We start from the raw sequence: 20,474 nt of genomic DNA, 5'->3' as shown, positions 1-20,474 counted from the left end.
CAATGCCCTCTGACTGAAACCCCTCTGTTTCATTTGGTTGTGCCAAACGTTTCCCCCTGTTAACCTGTCATATTTCACAATTACACCAGGACACATAACACTGTAGAAAGAAGAGCGTCCTTTGCTGGTGGTGGGAGATGAATGAAGCTCAATATAGGCTTCAAGGCAGTCCTGCAGGAGAGGTGCGCGCAATTGCTCCTTTTTTTGCGTGGCAATGTGAACTTATAGCGAGCATATATTAACACTTTGTGGCCTGTTTTTTCCCCTCTTTCCCAGGGAGGCAGGAAGACTCCATTTTGAAGGACCGGGTGAACACAGACAACACTCAGCAACTCGTCTCACAGGAAAGGAAACCATCTGTTTTCCGGGGTAGCCTATTCATTTCAATGCTTTTTTAGATAGGACATTTTAATTGTTGAGTTGCAAAGCGCATGGGGTTAATCTAAGAGCATGTTGTAATGATGAAGCCATTTGTTGGCACACAAGTTTGGCATGTGACATGACATTTTGATGGTATGCCTAATTTAGATTATTAATTGGTGCTATTAGGGGGGTTACTTGGGCCATTTGAAAGCGTTGTCTGTGGTCATCTGGTGCATTTTTGATAGCTGTCAAATGATTTTTGGTGAGATTCACAGCCCCTTTCTGGACTTCATGCCATGGACTGGCTGCAGGGGAGGGAGGGGAGCTGCCTGGCCGCGCTGGGAGACTGGGGCAGTCGGGGGCTTCAAGGGGCAGGTCGACGGTCGTCAGGCAGGAAGTCATTTGATAGAGCAGCAATGGTTATTATTACGTTGAGTAATTATAATTAGGAATTCTAAAGTTGTCTTTATCGCAATGCAGTGGAAAGGAGATGGTGTCAATAGAATATAGTGTAAACGCCGGTATTTATTTGTATGGGCCGCTGAAGCTATAGCGCAAGTAGAGAGAGCGAGAGAGAGAGAGAGAGAGAGAGAGAGGGAGGGAGGGAGGGAGGGAGGAGGGGGAGTGTGTATGTTCACACAGGATCCAGGCCTAGTAGTATTGCCGCTGGGATTCTCTCCCCATTTCACAAATTTGGAAATGAGCGCATTTAAAGGCAGAAATGAATGGTTTGACAGTTGTTTTTGCCGTGGCTGACATTGGAATGGTAAGATTCTTCCGTGTCATTTTTGCGTTTCTATCCGTGATTTAATAATGTAACGCATAGTCATCTGTCGGGCTGAAGCCTGACTGTGTGTGTCTGTACGTGTATGTGTGTGTACATGTGTGTGTGAGAACTTGATGTGGATTGTGCATGTTCTGTGGCGTTTTGCCTCGTGCCATGGAATAGACAAGAGTTGATGCTGCACGCGCCGGGTGTCGTCATCAACGGGACATTTTTAATCTCAACTACAGCGATTCGGGATTTTCTTTTTTCGGCCCAGCGTTTTCCTAGCAGGTTCAGACTTTGGTGTAGGCGACCTACCTACGCTGTTGTCGTTTTAACGTGACGCGCCGGACAAACGCGCCCTTTAGGTCGCCTCCATTCCACGTTCTTGGCGGTAGGCTGTACAGTAGCATAGATAGAGCAAGTGGAGGGATGATTCGTATGTAGGCTACCTGTGGACGGTCTATTGTTTACAAAGGTGTGCAACGAGATTATGATCTCGATTCACTAGATATTGAAATTATTTGAACACCTGTGTCTACCAGTCACTTATTATGTTTTGATTGGGTGGAACATATTTACGTTTTTTAATATATTTTTTTACGCTTATGTTAAAGGGACATTAAACATTCACATGATGGGTTTTTATTGGATGAATGAAATCCATACATTTGTGTCAATAATCAATTGTTATGACTGATCTTTTTTTATCCAACTATAGGATAAATATGATTTTTTATTTTCAAGTGGAAATTATATTACCCTTTATAATGTGTATATTCATATCACACCAACACCTTTCTTTGTGTATTTTCAGGGAGGAACCATGCCAACATGAGTGGGCCTTATGAACTGCCCAGCCTAGAAGCTCATCACCCCAAATGGCTTTTGACCTCCAGTCGTGACCTCTCCGCCCGCACCCTCCCCTCCTCCAGACACCATGACCACAACGGCAGCCTAGCCATGTCTGCAGCTGCCTCTTCCCTCAAACACACACCCACCTATGGGTTCGCACACAGGGAACTCTCCTCTTCCTCGTCCTCCTCTTATAGTCCTCTGAGGAGGCTTCAGCATCTGACCACCATGATGAGCCAGCCTGACCCGGTTCTGCCGGAGTGGGACAGAGAGCGAGAGAAGGAGAGAGACCGAAACTGGGAGAGGAGAAAGGAGATGGAGAAGGGGGTCAACTGGGAAAAGGAGAGGACCTCCCAGACCCACACTTCCAGGGATCACTGCCACGACACCAGTAATACTAAAGGGAACAACGGGTTTGGGAATTCTTTGGACAGACAGCAAGCCGCAGTCCAACCGGGAGGCGGAGACAGAGCAGTGGCCAATGAGAACGACTCTGGTATCTCTGAGAAAAAGACGGACAACTGTTTCTCAGACCCCCCCAGTCCGGCCTTCTCTCTAGACAGCAACAGTCCCTTCGCCAACGGCTTCCTGCATTTTGAGTCCTCTCTGTTTGAGGATGATGATGATGAGGATGATGATAATAATGACGATAGTTATAATCATGAAGAGCTTGTCACAGACAAATGTGATGATGCTGGGAATATTCTACAATGCACTGTTGGGATTTTGAACTCAAATTCTAAGACCCCTGCCGGCGTGTCGGAACCGGGGCTGTCGGCGGCCAAGGTCAAGACCCGGTCCCAGAGTTCCGGCGCCCCTGAACGTAGGAGATATTGGGATGGGTCGGATGATGACTGGGAGAGTACCATAGACCTGCTACCCTTTCACACATTGGAATCCTCAATGGCAAGTTCTACGGCAGTTATCCCCCCCCCCCCCGAATTTTTTTTATCAACAGGCAGGTAGACGAGGCAAGGTTTCGATCTTTCTCTGTCAAGTGTGAAGACCTGATGAAGTCCCATTCAGGTCGAAGCAGAAGTGTTTGTTGAGTTTTGAAGGTTCTGTTGAGTGTTGAAGGAACACGCCAACTTTATGGGAAATACGATTACCGTCTTCTCCAGACTCAGACAAGATAGAAGTTCCTCTCTGTGCGTTCTGTAGAAAGCTAGCCTAGGTTAGCACAAAGGATTGGAGTGGATACGGACTACATTCAAATCAAATGTGTTGTGGGTTGTGTCCTGAACAATGTAAGCGAATACCGGCCTCCGTGTCCTATTTACCCTGTTGAATGCCACCACCCACTTCAATGATAGAGCTCTCATATTTGCGAACGCATAAACTATATCTTAAATTATGGCTATGTGTCTAATATGGCCGTCGCTTATCAATGACTTGTTTGCAGTCAACATTGTCGAAACGGATTGTTTTTTAATCGGTTCATTTCCGTTTTATACCATTTTGAAAAACGCTAGTTTCTTGAAACTTCCAGAAGATTTCAGAAGATTCTGTGATAATCGCCCTTTACTGGAATACACTGGAATACACAAAACACGTTGTAATTTTTCGGCCTATTTATGAATAGTTTTCAAATAAACGCTAGATTATCGATAGTATATGTGTACTTATGCACGCTATAGAAGCGGGCTGAAAAATCCATTATCTCTTATTCCCTGATCGCATAGACACACATACACACATATGGCACACATATAGGTGAAAATAGCTCTGATTATCCCAAGACTGGTAAAATAGATTCCTAGATCAGATGTTCTCCAAAAAGATTATTCCAATTCCTGATCGCCATTCCAAATATCGATCGCGTTTATTGATCCAACGCTGGGTACTGGAAACACACATTCTCCGCTGTTCTGCGGCTCGGCAATGACTTCGATCGTCTCCGGTTACTTGTCTGACAAGTAAAAGGTGGAAGCAGGACTTTTTTTTTCATCCAAAGGGGTGCAGTACCATCCGGAGAGATGATAGGGGGCGGTATTTTCCCTGTTCGAGTTCAGACAGATCCCCACTGGTAACGTGAGGCTAGATTGATGAAATATGAATGGAAATCGCTAATAAAAAAAACAACGATAAAAAAACGGCATTGCTCGTTTATGGCACTGAACGGTTGGCATGAAATAACGAATTATGCCGTGGCTGGCACTCAAAGTGTTAAGATAGGCTAGTTGGTCCGTATCCACTTCTATTGTTAGGGACACAACCCACAACACATTTGATTTGAATGTAGTTACATCAGGCTACCAGTTTTGTTTTTATTAAAATCATAGGTTCACTGAGCACAGATGCTCTTTTTTTCAGCAAAACCAGGAAACCTGCCTTACACAGTTCCACACATTCACACCTGGGAGCTGCCCAGTAGGCTACAACCACTGTCTTCTACTGCTGACCACTGAGCATCTCCATGGTGCGTATTGAGGGAGGGAGGTGGTAGCGTTATTCATTCACCCAGATTTTTCCGGCCGGGATCGAACAGGCAACATTCTGGGAACATGCCTGTTTCTCTTAACCTTCACGCCACTGCCCTTCCCAGTATCGGTACATGCCTACTAGTGAGGTTTGTTTGCTTCTGTTGTACCTTTCCTATGTCTACGTTAGCCAGCACTGTACCCTGTTGATCACAGTGCCATGAACTTGAAGACATCCAAATCCTGGTAAATCTTGCTGCCAGTAAATCTGCCTATTATAGGCCTACTAGTTGTCTTGGCAAGTACTCAATCCGTATTCGATCAGTCTGCTTTATTCTAAAAACCACTCCAGGAAGGAATTGACTGATGAATATTGAATCCATTAGCTACTGAGTTCCGTTAGAATAAAAGGTTAGTTTAATTGTCAGCTTTTCTGTGGCTTTGGTTGAAAATGAGTCTGGCCTTAGTTACATCAGGGCAGCAGCGAGCAGCTGTCCTGTCCTGTCCTATGAGATGCCAGTCTTCCATCTGTTTCTGTTAGGGGTGCATCGATATATCGGTCGGGTATCGGTATCGGCCGATAAGTGCCTTGTTGACTGCCATCGGCCTATCGACCAATAAGCTCAAATGTGCCGATGGCAGTAGCCGATAAATATCCATCAATTTGTGTTGCGTCAATCTGGTCCACACGTTCAAACTTTGAAAAAAGTTTCAGTCAAGCGACCTGCACAACGCCGCCCCCACACACACGCTACTGCATCAAAGTTACTACTTATGATTAACAAAGGCATTCGTTTTGTGGCATTAACGTTATATAGTTACACGTTCAATAACATCAGCGTATTTACCGGACCATAGCAAGCGCATTACTCATTCATATCTCAGTTCCTTCCTTTGCTCAAAGAGCCTGTGCTGAGTTGTGCCCATTCTGCGGTCTGTTAATAATTTTTCAATCGGACAAGTGTATAGAAAGGGCTTTTATTATAACATTCGTTGCAGTAAAATCATTATGCCTCGTTTAGTACTCCTGTGGAGCGCTGGTAGTCCACTCGTGGCCGGCGGGGAGCTAACGTTATTAGCTTTGTTGTGAGCTCTCGTCAAAATCAATGGCGGACATCCCGGAAGTAAAAAACGAATACACGCTTGCCGATTGGTAAGAACAGCAGTGGCGGGTGCAAGCCGTGTGACGTAATTGACAGAATCGATTGTCAATCAAAATTGTTCTGTTGCATTGCTTTGGTTGAGAGAGAGTGCACCATGGCATGGTGGAATTAATACCATAAACATATTTCTTGATGTTTCCCTTTTTTTAAGTAAGTAAAGAGGCCTATGTTCATATCGGTGAGCACAATTTGTAACACAAAAAGAGAGACGTGTAGCCTATTTATTTATTTAATATTTTATTTATTCATTTTATTATTATTGCCATGGCTAAAATAATAGTCAAGCATAGGGCTAAAACATTTTCATAAACAATAATATAATTTTTTGTTATATGGTTATAATAAGGGCTTTGCTATGCATTTGTCAGATTGATTGATTGAAAGCTTTATTGACAGATTGCAGAGTGGGTACACAGTACAGCTCAGTGGACTGGAGGATGAAGACCAGAAAAAGACTTTCGGCTTTTTTACATAAGGGTCCTCCATTTTCAATTCATCAAAACATTTAGAGACATACAAATATACAGTAATTTCATAAAAATATATATATATATTAAAAAAAATATATATACCGTACTTTTCGGACTATAAGCCGCGGCTTTTTTCCCCATTTTTAGACCCTGCGGCTTATGTAACCGGTGCGGCTTATATGTGGACAAAACCCGAAAATCGAAATATTGCTTTTTTTACTGCATTGAAATGTTATTTATCTGTTCCCTTATTTGCTAAACTTAATACAACTTGTAAATGAGTTAATGTTATTTGTCCGACAGTATTGTGTCCCAATGGGAGTCATTCTCTGTAGAGGTGGGAACTTAAAGCTCAATATAAGAACGGCCATGCACCACCACTCGCAGAATCGAGAAAGAGCAATCAATCTGTCAATCCTTTCCGTGTCCGGGCCGGGTGAGGTTTCCCGTGTTGACTCTTGAGTCAAATTAAGCCTCAGGCTCCACTCCTTACATATGGTAATTAAACATTAAAACACATGCAGCTTATAGTCAGGTGCGGCTTATAGTGCGAAAAGTACGGTATATATTTATAATAATAATATTTTTTTTTGCCACAAATATCGGTATCGGCTGATTGTGTTAGTTGAACAATCGGTATCGGTGGCACATTTTCATATCGGTGCATCCCTAGTTTCTGTCAACAGTCACTCCCATGTCACCTGATGAATATATCATAATATAATATAACGGTAATAATAGGGTGACAGAGAAAGGAACACTGGAGCACACAGTTAAGCCTTTATTTAACTTAAAACTGGTGCAGTGACTTAAGGTTTCGATAATACTGCAAATTAGAGTAGAGAAATATCAATCATACCATATAATGGTAATAGTAGCATATTCACTTGTAATGAATTTCTTATGCCTCCTATTGCTCATCAAATTAAGTGTTATCAAGCACTGCAATGTGACTACTGTATGGTTCACACATTTTCATTGGTCCTGTCCTGTGCCTAAAGAGTTATGAGTTAGTTAGTTAGTAATAGTATACATTTAAGGGTAACACTTATAATGATTGGTGCACAAATAATTATTAAGGATCTAGGAACTAATGAGGAACTATATGTTAACAGAGTGTAGAAACAACAAATATTAACTGATGGTTCACTTTTAGAACTAGATGTAATTGGGTGGGAAATGCGGTTGTGAGAGTCAAATGGGTAGTTAGACATCAGGTTTGAGACTTAAGTAACTGATGGTTAAAAAACAGACAGTATAGTTCCAAATTATCAAATACACTAAAGTAAAGTGTTACCCTCTTAAAGGACCATACTAGTAACATTTTTACTTCCCGCCATTACCGGTGATTGCCCCCGTCTTTATGTTCGTAAGTGTATACATACAGTGTGTTGTTTTAGCTAATTTCGGCTTACCTTACTAAACGCCAAGAAAAGGGGTGGAAAATACTCCATGACCACGAGACTTGAAGGTTGCTGCTATAATATATATTTTTTGTGCTGCACGTCAAACTTCCGTATTCAATTGTGGGGTTTGTTGGTTGGCGTCGGCCTTCTTGGCATGCTGTGTCGGGTGCTGGATCAATGCTGTGATGGCGTTCATGGGTTGGTCTGTGGTCAGTGTGCCATCGGGTAAGGCATTACAGGATGGTGTTTTGTGAGCTCATGCTTGTCTCCCTTACTGAGTGATTGTACAAGCACATACCTAAAAAAAAATTCCAATGCCAATACAAAAAAGAAAGAAGTCCGTATTTGGTTGGGTGCGCTTGTTAGCTCCGGGTGCTGCCAGTTGCTGCGCAAATTTGAATAGCTTGTAGTAGAATAATAGAGTAACATTAGCAAAAATGAATAATACAGTGATTTTCAATGGCAGTGTGAAAGGTAGGCTGAGCTCTACCAAGACATGCATGTTATACACCTTATACACCTATGTACCTGAAATGTATTAACTCATTCAGCGAATCAGCGCCAATCATGAGAGAGGTCGGGTTTTAATCGTTATTTCTTTTATTAGCTATATCCATTCATTTTCATCCATCCAGCCTGATGTTATCATTGGGAATGGGTCTGAGCTCACAAAAGGGCAAACACCGCCACCTATGCCTTCCAGCCGGTATTGCACTCTATTAGAAATGGTGTAGTTTCTTTTCTGGGCCGATCTGAGCCGTGCGGGCAGGGTTTAAATACTTCGGCAGGACTAGCGTTTACAACGTTACATCTGCGATGCTGCCCCCCCCCCCCCCCCCCCCTTCATATGCAATGCCGGGCAATGTGGGACGGACCTCCACGAGCAGTATTTGGAATGGCGATCAGATAATTGGATTATTTCTTTTGCATTACATCAGAGACCAGGTAAGGACTCTATATATATAAAATATTGCATTGATCTGATATTTCTTTCTACCGCGATCGAAGCTGTCTGTGTGTGTGTGTGTGGCTGTTTAGGTGGGGAGGGGAGCGCCGCGCTACGGGGGCCATTTCATGTATGCACGAGGAAGGATAATAATGATAATCTAGCATTGATTTCAGGAAGATTCTAAAAGACGCGAAAAATGACCGCGTTTAGTGTATTCCACTAAAACGCTATTATCGCGTCTTTTCCTGGGATTACTAAGAATCACCTAAACTATACTCATATTCAAAACGGTATAAAACTGAAATGTACAGATTAAAAAACAATCTGTTTTGTGCATGTTGACTGGAAGTAACTCACTGACAATCGACGGGTGTATTAGACCCATAGCTATAATATAAGATATATTTTAAGCGGGTCGGCCGGGTAGCACAGCGGACCAAGCATCTGTCTACCACCGCAGAGACAGTGGGATCGAATCCAACTGCCAGCGGTACCTCCGGCTTGGTCGACCGCCCGTGCTGATACAATTGTCAGCGGGTGGGAAGCCGGTGAGGGTGGGTCCTGGTCGTTGTAAACAGCGACTCCTACAGTTCGGTCGGGGCGCCTGCACAGCAAGGGAAGGATCTGGGTGAGGTAGTGTGATCCTTCCACATGTTACACTCTCCCAGTAGGCTGGTAAAGCTATGCCTCCTAAAGTGTGAAAACGGAAGTACAGGAAGTACCGGCTACAGACTTTCCGGTTTCGACAAAACAATTATAGAAACGTGTGAAGTGCACAATATTTCCTCATGGCGCACAACCGCTCTGGCTACTCGGTTTGGGAGAGAGAGAGAGGGAGGAGGGAGTTTTTAAAAGTAAAACTTCTACTGTTATGAAATGATATAATACAGAGTAGGGGTGGACGGTATAAACGGTATACGGTATAAACGGTATGCATTTGCTCTACGGTATGGATTTTGACTATACCTTGTAACCGGTAGAGCAGCTCTAAAATAGCAATGACGTCATGTAACCACAGCGCGACTATTTCACTCGCATTTGCCCCTAAAAATAGAATTAGTCATAGATAATAGATATGTGCAAACTGGAAAAAGTTATTTAGGAGGCTTCGCGCAGTGGGCGTGTCAACACGCAATTGTCATTTCATAATAAACACATATCACCGCGGCGCACAGCAAGTTTCAATTTCAGTTCCTGGCATTTTTAACCAGTGGAGAAAGGTAAGAGATTTCCCTATCGTTTTTCTTATATGAATTATTCTACATTAATAAAACATACCTGGTGATCAACTACAGTTTGCTGTGAACATTATGATATGTGTGTAGTGTTCTGATAACGACGGCTGGGCAGCGGTAGCTGGATGCTGGATTTTGCGAGAAGCATGCAGCTGCAGAGCCGCAGAGCTGGACAGCTGTGCCTGCACAGTGCAATACTCCAATTCAGCCATTGGCAATTCAGCCATTGGGTGGGGGGCGCTGTTGAGCGGGCCTGTGACCGGACCTGAAAGCGCCCCTGCTCTGCGGCTCTGCAGTTGCATACTATTGGGATTCGTTGGGAGCAGCACGGAGTCTCGGCTCGGGACTTATTTTATTTGGAATATAATGACTGTATATGCAAAAGTAGCCTAGTTTTAAGTAAAAATATTATAAATCTACATGCCTTGAGAATGTCATTCTTTATATAGCCTGCCTATCAGGCAAAAAGAAAAAACTGATACGTGATATATACCGTTACCGTCTATGCTTCAAATTATACCGTGATATAAATTTTAGACCATACCGTCCACCCCTACAGAGTTATAAAACAATAAGAAGTGTTTTGTGGTCAGACTGTTGTCAGTGGTACATTTCACTGAGGCGGGAGAACAAGGCGAAGTGGGAAGTTTTGTACAGTTTTGGAAAGGCGACTGACAGTGGAGGTGTATGGCGGGATGGGGAAGAAGGGAAGGAGGAGGCTAGGAATGCCGAAATATTGGATGTGTTGTGGTGGTCCTGTTGACGAGTGGAGTTCAGGCGGAGCTGGTTGTAGGACTTGCGGCTTGTGTGCACATGTTGACGAGTTGATGGTGTGGGATAAGCCGTTTCCGAGCCCTGTTTCCCCCCAGGGTTTGAGGTCGGGAGCCAGAAGTAGGCGTAGGAGTGAACGAAGCCTGTCACCGTTTTCGGGCCCTAGTTCCCCCAAGGGTTCGACGTCGGGAGCCAGGGCGGGTAGTGCAAGCAAGTGCGACTCCGACAGGGATGGGAATGGCTGTGACGAAGGAGAGGGGATGGATAGCGATATGGAGTGTAGAGTAGGAGAGGAAAACGAGGGATAAGGGTGGGAAAAGGTGGAGAAAAAGAGCAGGGAAAGTGGGGGGAAGGGGCATAAGAGGAAGAAAGAGAGGGAAGGTAGCACTAGTGGGTCAGACGGTGAGGGTAGAGAAAAGGATTTTTCAGAAGGGTTGAATATAGTGGTGCGATTTGAGGGAGAAGAGGGAGTTAGGAAAATAGAGCCAAGACAGCTGTCAAACTTCATAAGATGGCTGCTTTTTTTTTTTATATAGAGAGCAGTTAGGAGAGGTAAGGTACGCAAAAGTGTTAGGGGATGGGAACTTGTTTATAGGGTGTGTAAGTTTAGAGCAGGTAGAGAAGGTAAGGGAAATGAAGAGCGTTTGCAAAGTTAGTATCTATAAAGTAGTGAGAGTAGGGGAGAAAAGGGATAGTGGTTGCAAGGGGGTAATTACTGGAATTCCAATCAAGGTTAGTATAGAGCAACTGGTAGGGGATTTGAAGAGTGATAGACGTAATGGGAAAGTTAAGAGTGCAGAAGAGATATCATATGCAGAGGCAGCTAGGAAGGTAGGACAGGGAAAGCAAGATAAGGGACAGGGGTTTGGAGAAGGGCATTTGGCAGTAAGGGTAGTGCAGGAGGATCAGGGAAAGCAAGATGGGGAACAGGGTTTTAGAAAAGGGCATTTGTCAGAGGAAGTACAGGAGGAGAAAGAGGGTGTGGGGGGAGAAGTTGAATATAGTGGCCTTTGTGGCAGGGGTAGTGAATGCAACAATGATGGTTAGCAGTAGAACATATAGGATAAAGTTAATAGTTAAAGTAGCAGTACAACACATGGGTATGAAGGGGTTGACATTGGGGGAAGTAGTAAGAGAGTTAGAGAAGGGTTGTGAGTGATCAAGTAAGAGGGTTAGGGAAGGGGGTGGTGAGTGATCAAGAAGGCCAGAGTCAGCCCACAGGAGGCAATGAGTGACTCATAGATTAGGTTTGGATAGGGTGGCGATGTTAGGGATGGGGTTTTTGTTTTGTGTGTTATGGGGTTTATTGGTTTTCTTTATTGTTTTCTTTTATTTGCCGGGTCTTGTTTATCCGGCCAGTTGCTGGGATGTACAGTAGGTTTTTTTTGTGATTGCGACCCGACATTACTTCCAAAGAAGAAGAAGAAGACATTGTAAAATGGATTGTACAGTAGGTGGCGGTATGCGCCTTTTGTGGTCGCGATCTGCCATTAAACCCATTGAAGAAGAAGAAGAATATTTCCTCGTTTAAGCCACTGCAACGGCTTTGCCTGAAGAATTTACTACATGACCGGGACGTTCTAGCTTGTTTGCCGACAGGATTCGGGAAAAGTTTGGTCCGTTCGGACTCGGAGTAGTCAAAAATATCGAAAAATCGATACATATCGATTCTGAATATTTAAAATGGTTTCGATACTCATTTCCCGCAATATCGATACTTTCTGCAGTATCGATACCAGCTGACTTGCTCGCAGTCTTCTACCGCAAGTTGTTGACAGACACACGCTGCTGCAGAGCACGCTTGCCACTCCTCCTCCCCCTCAGAGACCCGTCTTCAGTGTCTTCTTGTCAACAAAGCATTAAACATTAAACCATTAACTTTAGTTTAATACATGAGACGTTGTCTACTGATGGCTCATAATATCAACAGCTGATTAGTTGTTAGTAACGTTACAGCTATTAGCTAACGTTAGCTAATCGTTCTTCCGTTAGCTTATGCTAGCTAGCTGGCCACCTTATAATTACTTCATGGAAACGGAGTAACGTTAACGTTATGTCGAGTTCATACTACACTAGGGGTGTAACGGTACACAAAATCCACGGTTCGGTACGTACCTCGGTTTTGAAGTCACAGTTCGGTATTTTTTCGGTAGGGGGGGGGGGGGGGGGGGCAATACAAAAAAATAGCTTTTCATTTATCTATTTATTTAACTGTATTAAACAATATAAAACAAATTGGCCATAATTGACTGAGCAAACTAATGCTTACTGCTGTAACCTACTAATAACACTTAAGTAAATCTGAAGATTATTATATAGCAGACAGATGCCTTGGAGGATAAGTCGTGGACAACTGTAGCGTGTGCTTGTTTATACATAACCCCTTTCATGACTGATGCTTGAATACAGGGGCAGGGCTTGCATCACAGTCATGAAAGGGGCTAGTTTATAGAGCTGGTGGTATGACTTGCTGGCTGAAATACGGACGAGGGAATGAATGAATGAAAACTTTATTAACAGATTGCAGAATGGGTACAATACAGTACGGCTCAATACACACAATTGTTAAGGGGATGCAGACCAGAGAAAGACGTTCGTCTTGTTTACATCAGGGTCCCCCATTTTCAATTCATAGTGCTAGCGGGGCTATATTACTTTTAACATGTGCTTAAACCCAGTGTTCTCGACAACGGAGTATGGTCGCAGATCTGCTGCTATAAAAACACATATGGCGTTTGTTATTGCGTTGGCCCGGTCTAAATTAATAGCGAGATGCTTCTTGAATGCAACGGGGAGCTGGGTTTGCACTAGGATCTGTTTCTTCCGTGTACCAGTGATATTCACATTCGGGTGATGCCGTTTCAAATGCGTGATAAAGTTTGCAATAAAGTTGAACAATGACATGGCTCTGGCTTGTCAGTTAGTATTGACTCGCCATACTAAAGCTAATATGCTATGCTGAATTACAGCTCTCGTTCAGTGTAGCTGCGCGCTGCATGGAATGAACAAACAACATCCGGTTAGTTGTGCACGTTATATTAGGGCCGGGAGGATTTAAGTTCCGCAAAAAAAGGTTCCATACCGTTGCAATCGCTCAGTGCACAGCGCGCGAGGACCACATTGAGGCGGTACAGTACGTATCCGCGTACCGTTACACCCCTATACTACACTACACATATGAACTCAACATAACGTTAACGTTACCCCGTTTCCATGAATTAGCAGCAATCTTGTTGAAAATGTAACGTTAATGCTCCGAGCATAGCTCCACAAACCGGAAACCGGAAGCAGTCATGAAATTGTTGTAGTCATATTGTAGTCTTTTAGTCTTATTAACTAAAAGATTTTAACCAAATAAAAAGCAGCAGCACTATTGCATAACTGAGTCATGTTTGCTATGTATTTCTTTCTTTAGGGAAGTAGGACATTTGTTTCACAGTTTTAACATGATGTTTTATAGATGGCTAGGTTAAACACAGGTTTTTGTTTTTAAGAGGGAGGTTTTGATTTGATTTAGATTAGATAATCTAAAGAGAAACAAAGGGTTTTAAAAGTGTTATATTTATCTTATCTCTTATCTCTTATAGTACCAGAGAGAAGCTGAGGAGAATCAACCAGCAAAAAAAAAAAAAAAAATTACAAAAAAAAAAGAATTATTATAAATTTAGCATTTTCGTGGTATCGAAAATGGTATCGAATATCGATGCTTTTCAAGGTATCGTATCAAAGTTTGAAATTCCAGTATCGTGACAACACTAGTTCGGAGACAGCTGGGAAGTACATACACCGGAAATTCTACCCCATACACACTTTCGGCCGTAGTGCTTTACCAGTCTTTATCTCATGGAGGAGATAAAACTGGGAACGAGGTTACTCTCCCAGTGAGAGTCCGCGCTGCCAGGTGAAAAGAAGCGGTTGATTGGCTACACATGTGTCGGAGGAAGCATGTGATATTGTGATAACCTCCAGTCCTCCACTCTCCCAGACCGACTGTAGGGGGTAGGTGCGCAACGACCAGGAAGGGGATTGGGAATTGGCCTAACGACTAACATTGGGATGGGAGAAAAAGGGAAAAAGGAGGGGGGAAAAGATAATTAAAATATATATATATATATATATATTTTAAGCACTCGCAAATCTCGCAGTCTCCCCATTGATTAAAGCGATGGCGTTCTAGCGCCCCCCACCCCCCCTGGCTCATTAAGCGATGGCGCTGGATGAGTTAAAGACGGGGACAATCTGGTAATGGCAAAGTCAGAATAAGGCCAGGTATCACTTAAAGTATTTTAAGTGAAGTTATCAAGTATTGTAATGCATATTCCTGGAATGTACGTAAACTTGGATTACTATTAACATCTTGAGGTGTTTTGTGAGTCTTTTTGATGCGAAGCACCTCGGCAATTTCACAAACTCATTCATTCGGTCACCGATTCATTCATTCATGTTGTCACTCACACTTGGCTGCTCTGCCCCCTAGTGGGGTCCCACGAGCATTCGTTTGACATCACCGCCAATCACACTTCCACACAACATGGAAAACACCATTATATTTGACTGACATTCTGAACCGTGTAATACTGTAGCTATGTTAGCTAAGTATTTGGAGGAGAGAGAGAGTCTCAGCCTCTCACTCGCCTCCGGCATATGTATTTAGTTGCTACTTTAGAGTTGCATTGTAAATTATCTTTGTGGTGTAACCGCTTTCATTGCACGCTAAGTATTCAAGTTACTGACATTCGGAGTCGTGTTTTGCTACTTGGCTTTGGTGAATTGGAGGAGAGCCAGACATGGAACTTTGTGTAAGACCAGTTCAGTAGACGAGACTGTATCTATGACACCATGTGTCCTCGTTCACATGTTGACTTGGAATTCTATCTTGGAATTCTAGTATTCTATAGGTTTCAGTGACCGGTGGCCACTGTGACATAGTCATTAGCAGCTGTCTCTCATTGTAATTAGACTCTTCCAGAGCTCTGGATTCTCTATATTAGTCAGAGTTTTGTTTGGTCTTAGTTATCTATACCCTGATGATGAAGTCCCTATGTAGGCCGAAACATGTTTGTTTCTTTTAAATGATCTAAATAATGTGAGCCATTTAATAAAGGCTTTTAAAAATTTGTAGAGCTGCCTTGGACTTCAATTCTTTTTATAACTATAGTCATTAGCATGTTTAGTTCAAAAAATTCTGATCACATCAGTGTCGTGGTCGCACCTCTCAGCGGGTGTAATGACAGCAGTACTGTAGGTCAACTGAGGTCGGGTTAATCCCCTCACAGATGGACAGATCCCATTCAACGCCATCTGTTTGACCTCCTATTCTGATGATTGGCTTACATGATAATAATTACTTTATATTACCATGGACACGTACCAGGGGTGTAATGGTACACAAAAACCATGGTACGGTATGTACCTCGGTTTTGAAGTCACGGTTCGGTATGGGTTTTCGGTACAGTGGGGGAAAGTTTGGCTTTCCATGTTCCACTCAGGGGTGATGTAGTGTGCAGTAACGAATTGTACTTGTAGGGCTGTCAACGAATATTCTATATTGAAATGAATAATCGACTTGTAATTTTTTTTTTAAATAATAATAATTATATTAGATTGTGAAAAAAAACAGCCCCCGATGTTAGTGGTTAACATACCGTTGTATTCGTTCGGTACACTACACAGCCATTCGGTACGGTACACACTGAAGCGGTTCGGTTCGGTACGGATATGTGTACCTTTACACTCCTACTCTCTACACAAATGAGAATCCTTACTGTGTGTTCTGTTCCTGTTGTAGCTCACATCCGTGGTTCTTAATACAACATCAATGTGTTAATCCCCAATGAACTAATACACATTTCTTTGGGGACATGTTCGCTTGGAATTGTAGAACTCCATAGCTTTCAATGATTAGAATGTTCAGGTCTCAAATTCCTATCTCATGTGAGATCATGCACGTGAAGGAGTTAATCCTTGTGGGGTTTTGAGCATTGATGTGGTGCTAAAGGAGGGAATTCACACCCTTTTTTTTCCGGAACTTTTACCCACAGTAAATAAAGCACATGCGACACTCTGCTTTACAGTCTTAGGGCTTGTGTCCACCAGGGATGTTTTATGAGTTGTCAGCTCCTTTCTGTCATTCATTTCTATGCTGGAGAAGCGACAGGCGCGCTCCTCTTCCCTGCGACGCGCCTCGCGTTTTATGAGCTCTTGGTGGCAGCTTTTTCTGGTCGGAGCGCTCCCAGCTCATAAAGTTGAAACTAGTTAAACTTTTGGGAAAGGAGCGCGCTCATCAATGTAACTCATCGAGGAAGGGGTGGAGCCGCGGCTGGCGCGAGCCTCAGAAAAACGCTCTGAGCTTTTTTTTCTTCTTTTTTCAAAGCGGTCCGCCTTGAAAAAAAGGTTTTTAGTGGACACATAGCCTTAGTGTTATGTGCCTTGCTCAAGGGCACTTCAGTGGTGGGAGTTGACAGATTTCCCTCCTGGCCTGGGTATTGAACTAGCGACCTTCTGGTCATAAGCCCGCTTATCTAACCCTAAGGCCGTGTTTTTCTAAAATTGTTTACAAGAAGACAAAAATGTACTTAATGCTAGTGCAATGATGGGGCAAAGGTCGAAGCAGGCAACAGATACCTGTCAAAAAGAATAAAGGAGACTGCAGTCCAGTACAGTACATGCATTTATTGAGACACTTCAGTTAAAAATAGCTGTATCATATTTCAAATGTCTCAATAAATCATGGCTTTTGCATCAGATCTACAATTGTGCTGCCGCCGCGCTGTGTTTGTGCTGTACAGTAACTAGATTTGTGTTTACCATCTTGTCCGCAGCAGCCAAACGGCTCAAAGAGGAAGTCTCTGCCGCCTGTGAAGTTCCTAGAAGGTGAGGTTATCTGGGCGAAGTTCAACAGACGACCATGGTGGCCTTGTGAGGTGACTGTTGACCCTGCACATGGGATCTATCACAAGATGAAAGGTAAGCCATCGTAGGCTTGACTCTCAACTCCCTGCTGCTGTTGCTCCTTCTGTTTTTGGATTTTCATCAGTCAAGGTCACTGAGCAGAAAATGTCATCATCTCACTGATAACATGATGTTCTGAAAACAACCGGACATAAACAAGTGCAGATACTGGTTAGGGATGAGCGCTGTGAAGGATTTTAGTGATTCGGATATCGATTCTGCTTAACAATCAGATTTTTTATCGACCCCCTTATCGTTTCCTTTGAGAGTTGAACCCTTGCACTGAAGGACCATGTAACTCTTGTTTTCAAGTTATTTTGGACAGCCCATGCATTTGCAGTTGTAAAGTCAATCCATACAGTATCACTTGAGAGTGAATGTGATTATATAAGAAGGAAGTACTCCACCTCTACTGTCTTTAACTATGAATGAACACAACACTCTAACATACCATCTTTAGGTAATAAAGTACTCCACCTCTACTGTCTTTAACTATGAATGAACACAACACTCTAACATACCATCTTTAGGTAATAAAGTACTCCACCTCTACTGTTTTTAACTATGAATGAACACAACGGTAACTTGCCACCTTTTAGATAATAAAATACTCAACCTTTACTGTCTTTAACTATGAATGAACACAACACTCTACCTTACCATATTTAGATAATAAAATACTCAACCTTTACTGTCTTTAACTATGAATGAACACAACACTCTAACTTATCATCTTTACAATAATATTTGAAAACAGGTCCTTTTGAAAACTTAAAGAGTTATATGATTTTCGTCTGCAGTACTCATCGCTGTGGACACTTTTTTTTAACCTTAACAGGCAGGCAGAAAAGTGGCAATTTTTTTACTTGAACTTGAGGACTGCATACTTTATTTGCAAAGCTTAGCTTTATACTTATAGCACATGTATGAGCCTGGTATCTTTTGAAAGATAACATTCTGAAGTTACTAATGCAAAAAAGGGGAATCACTTTTAGTGCTAATGAAATAGAGTAACAGAGGTTTGAACTTGAGTTGAACTTGAACTTGTGTACTCAAATATTTCTTTAGATTCCATATTCCATTATTCCAGCATAGAGGTATAAGCTGGAAAACAGAGCGGTTCCATAGCCTGAAGTCTTATGTAGTATAGGTCCAAATATCATAAAAATCTGTTCAGAAATTAGTGTTTGAGAGAGGTTTTAGTAAACCGACGACCAAAAAACAATCTATTTCTGCCATCCACCTCTGTGCGTTCTGAAGTCTTGAGTCACAACTCATGTTCGCTCGTCAACTTTCACTTACTTCCTATATTCGCGGACACTCGTTGGCTACAACATTGACCAATCATTTTCACCATCAGCTGTGATTGCTCAGTTCTCAAGCGTATACTGTCCGAAGTGGTCATTTGATGCGCGACGCGTAAAAAGACGCTCGCCTGACATATGACATATCGTCATGTAACTCGAGAACCGAGGCACGGAATTGGTCGAGTAAGGTGGTGTTCGAACGGCGGCAAATGGATGTTTCGAACAGTATATTATATGTTCAGCGAAAAATCATGGCAACATGGATGCATGTACTCTGCCAGCATGTTTAATATCCATATTACTAAAGGTTTGACTAAGATTTGTATGAAACTTTATTGTAAAAAAAAATATATATATATATATTTTTTTTATATATTTTTTTTATTTTAAACTTTGTTTATTGAAGTTTTTCGTTGCAATATGAGATGAGCACAAGGTCAAACTGTACACATTTATGCCAGACGTATTGCACATATCTACATATAAGTAGTCAAAATATAGGTCTGTTGAATGTAGACAATATACATATTGCACAAAGCTACGTATAATTAGTCAAAATATAGGTCTGTTGAATATAAACAATATACCTATTGCACAAAGCTATGTATAAATAGACAAAATATAGGTCTGTTGAATGTAAATAATATATATATTGCACAAAGCTACGTATAAGTAGTCAAAGTATAGGTCTGTTGAATATATAGACTACAGCGAGTACACCACAAAATAAATATAGATATTGTTTCGGACATACAGTCAATTAAACAGATATGTACACTCAGGACAAGGACTGTACAGCAGAAATAAAGGAATGGAACACATTGTGGGGCGGCGTGGCTCAGGGGTAGAGCGGGTTGTCCAATGATCCAAGGGTTGGTGGTTCGAATAATACCGACAACAAAATAGATGCCTCTAAAGATCATATAGCCAATCGAACACAACTAATAAAGGCATTCATATTACAGCACGGTTATAATGACACACAACCAACGCCAAACAGTGGTCAACGAATGGTATTTTGAGCTGTCCAGGCAGAATTGCAGCAATGGTCTTAGGGAGCCGTTGATATCTGACATCACCGTTTACAAGTCCGCCTTTTATTTATCCCATAACACGCGTTGTGTCTTCTTGGTTCGACAGCAGTGAACAATCTCCGTGAAGTTTCTCAGAGTTCCGCTCGGGTCAGTCCATTATTTCACATCCCATGGGGGGTGTTTCATCACTTTCATGACCATATATGGATAATCATGCACGAGCATTGACGGTAGAACAAAGTGGTATTTATCAACACGGAGGAGCATAGGACCTGTGTACGCACGGTTGATGAATCCCAATATTTCTGTGCATGCACTGATTCTAAATTCTGTGCTTACGTGTGGAAATAGAACATATTCTACGTCACGTTGATGAATGAGGGCCCAGGTTACACTTGCACATGTAGATATGTCAATCGACTGGACAGTGCTAGGCTAGAAGTGAGCATTATTTATGGGGGGTCGATTGAACCTTGTTCCCCAACATAAGTAAAGAAACTACGCCATGTTTTATAAAATCTAGCTGTAGAACCCCTTATGACACACATTATTTTCTCCATCTTAAGGAAGTGCAAAATATCCCTGAGCCACATAGTGAGATAGAGGAGTGGGTGACTTCCAATGCAGTAAAATGAGACGTCCAGCCAGGAGAGTAACAAATGCCACCAGGTCAGCTTTATATCGTGGCAGAGACAGGGTAGTAGGGGAGATAGAGACACCAAAGCAAGCAGTTATGGCAGTCGGGCTGATTGGGATCTCAATACTATTTGATAGTTTCAAATAT

General features: G+C 42.5%; 1 protein-coding gene across 1 annotated transcript in view; it reads left to right on the top strand.

Moving 5' to 3' along the window:
- The first annotated feature begins 2,195 nt into the window (after positions 1 to 2,195).
- nsd1b (nuclear receptor binding SET domain protein 1b) overlaps positions 2,196 to 20,474 on the top strand; it is a 99,404-nt gene continuing 81,125 nt past the window's right edge. The window contains exons 1-2 of the mRNA XM_084320496.1: positions 2,196 to 2,890; positions 17,220 to 17,364. Coding sequence (XP_084176622.1) covers positions 2,213 to 2,890; positions 17,220 to 17,364 — 823 coding nt within the window. The 5' untranslated portion in view covers positions 2,196 to 2,212. The remainder of the gene's footprint in view (positions 2,891 to 17,219; positions 17,365 to 20,474) is intronic.

Source organism: Notolepis coatsorum (genome assembly GCF_963971535.1).
Source record: "Notolepis coatsorum genome assembly, chromosome: 8".
Lineage (NCBI taxonomy): Eukaryota > Metazoa > Chordata > Actinopteri > Aulopiformes > Paralepididae > Notolepis > Notolepis coatsorum.
This window is presented reverse-complemented; position numbering and strand designations above follow the sequence as displayed.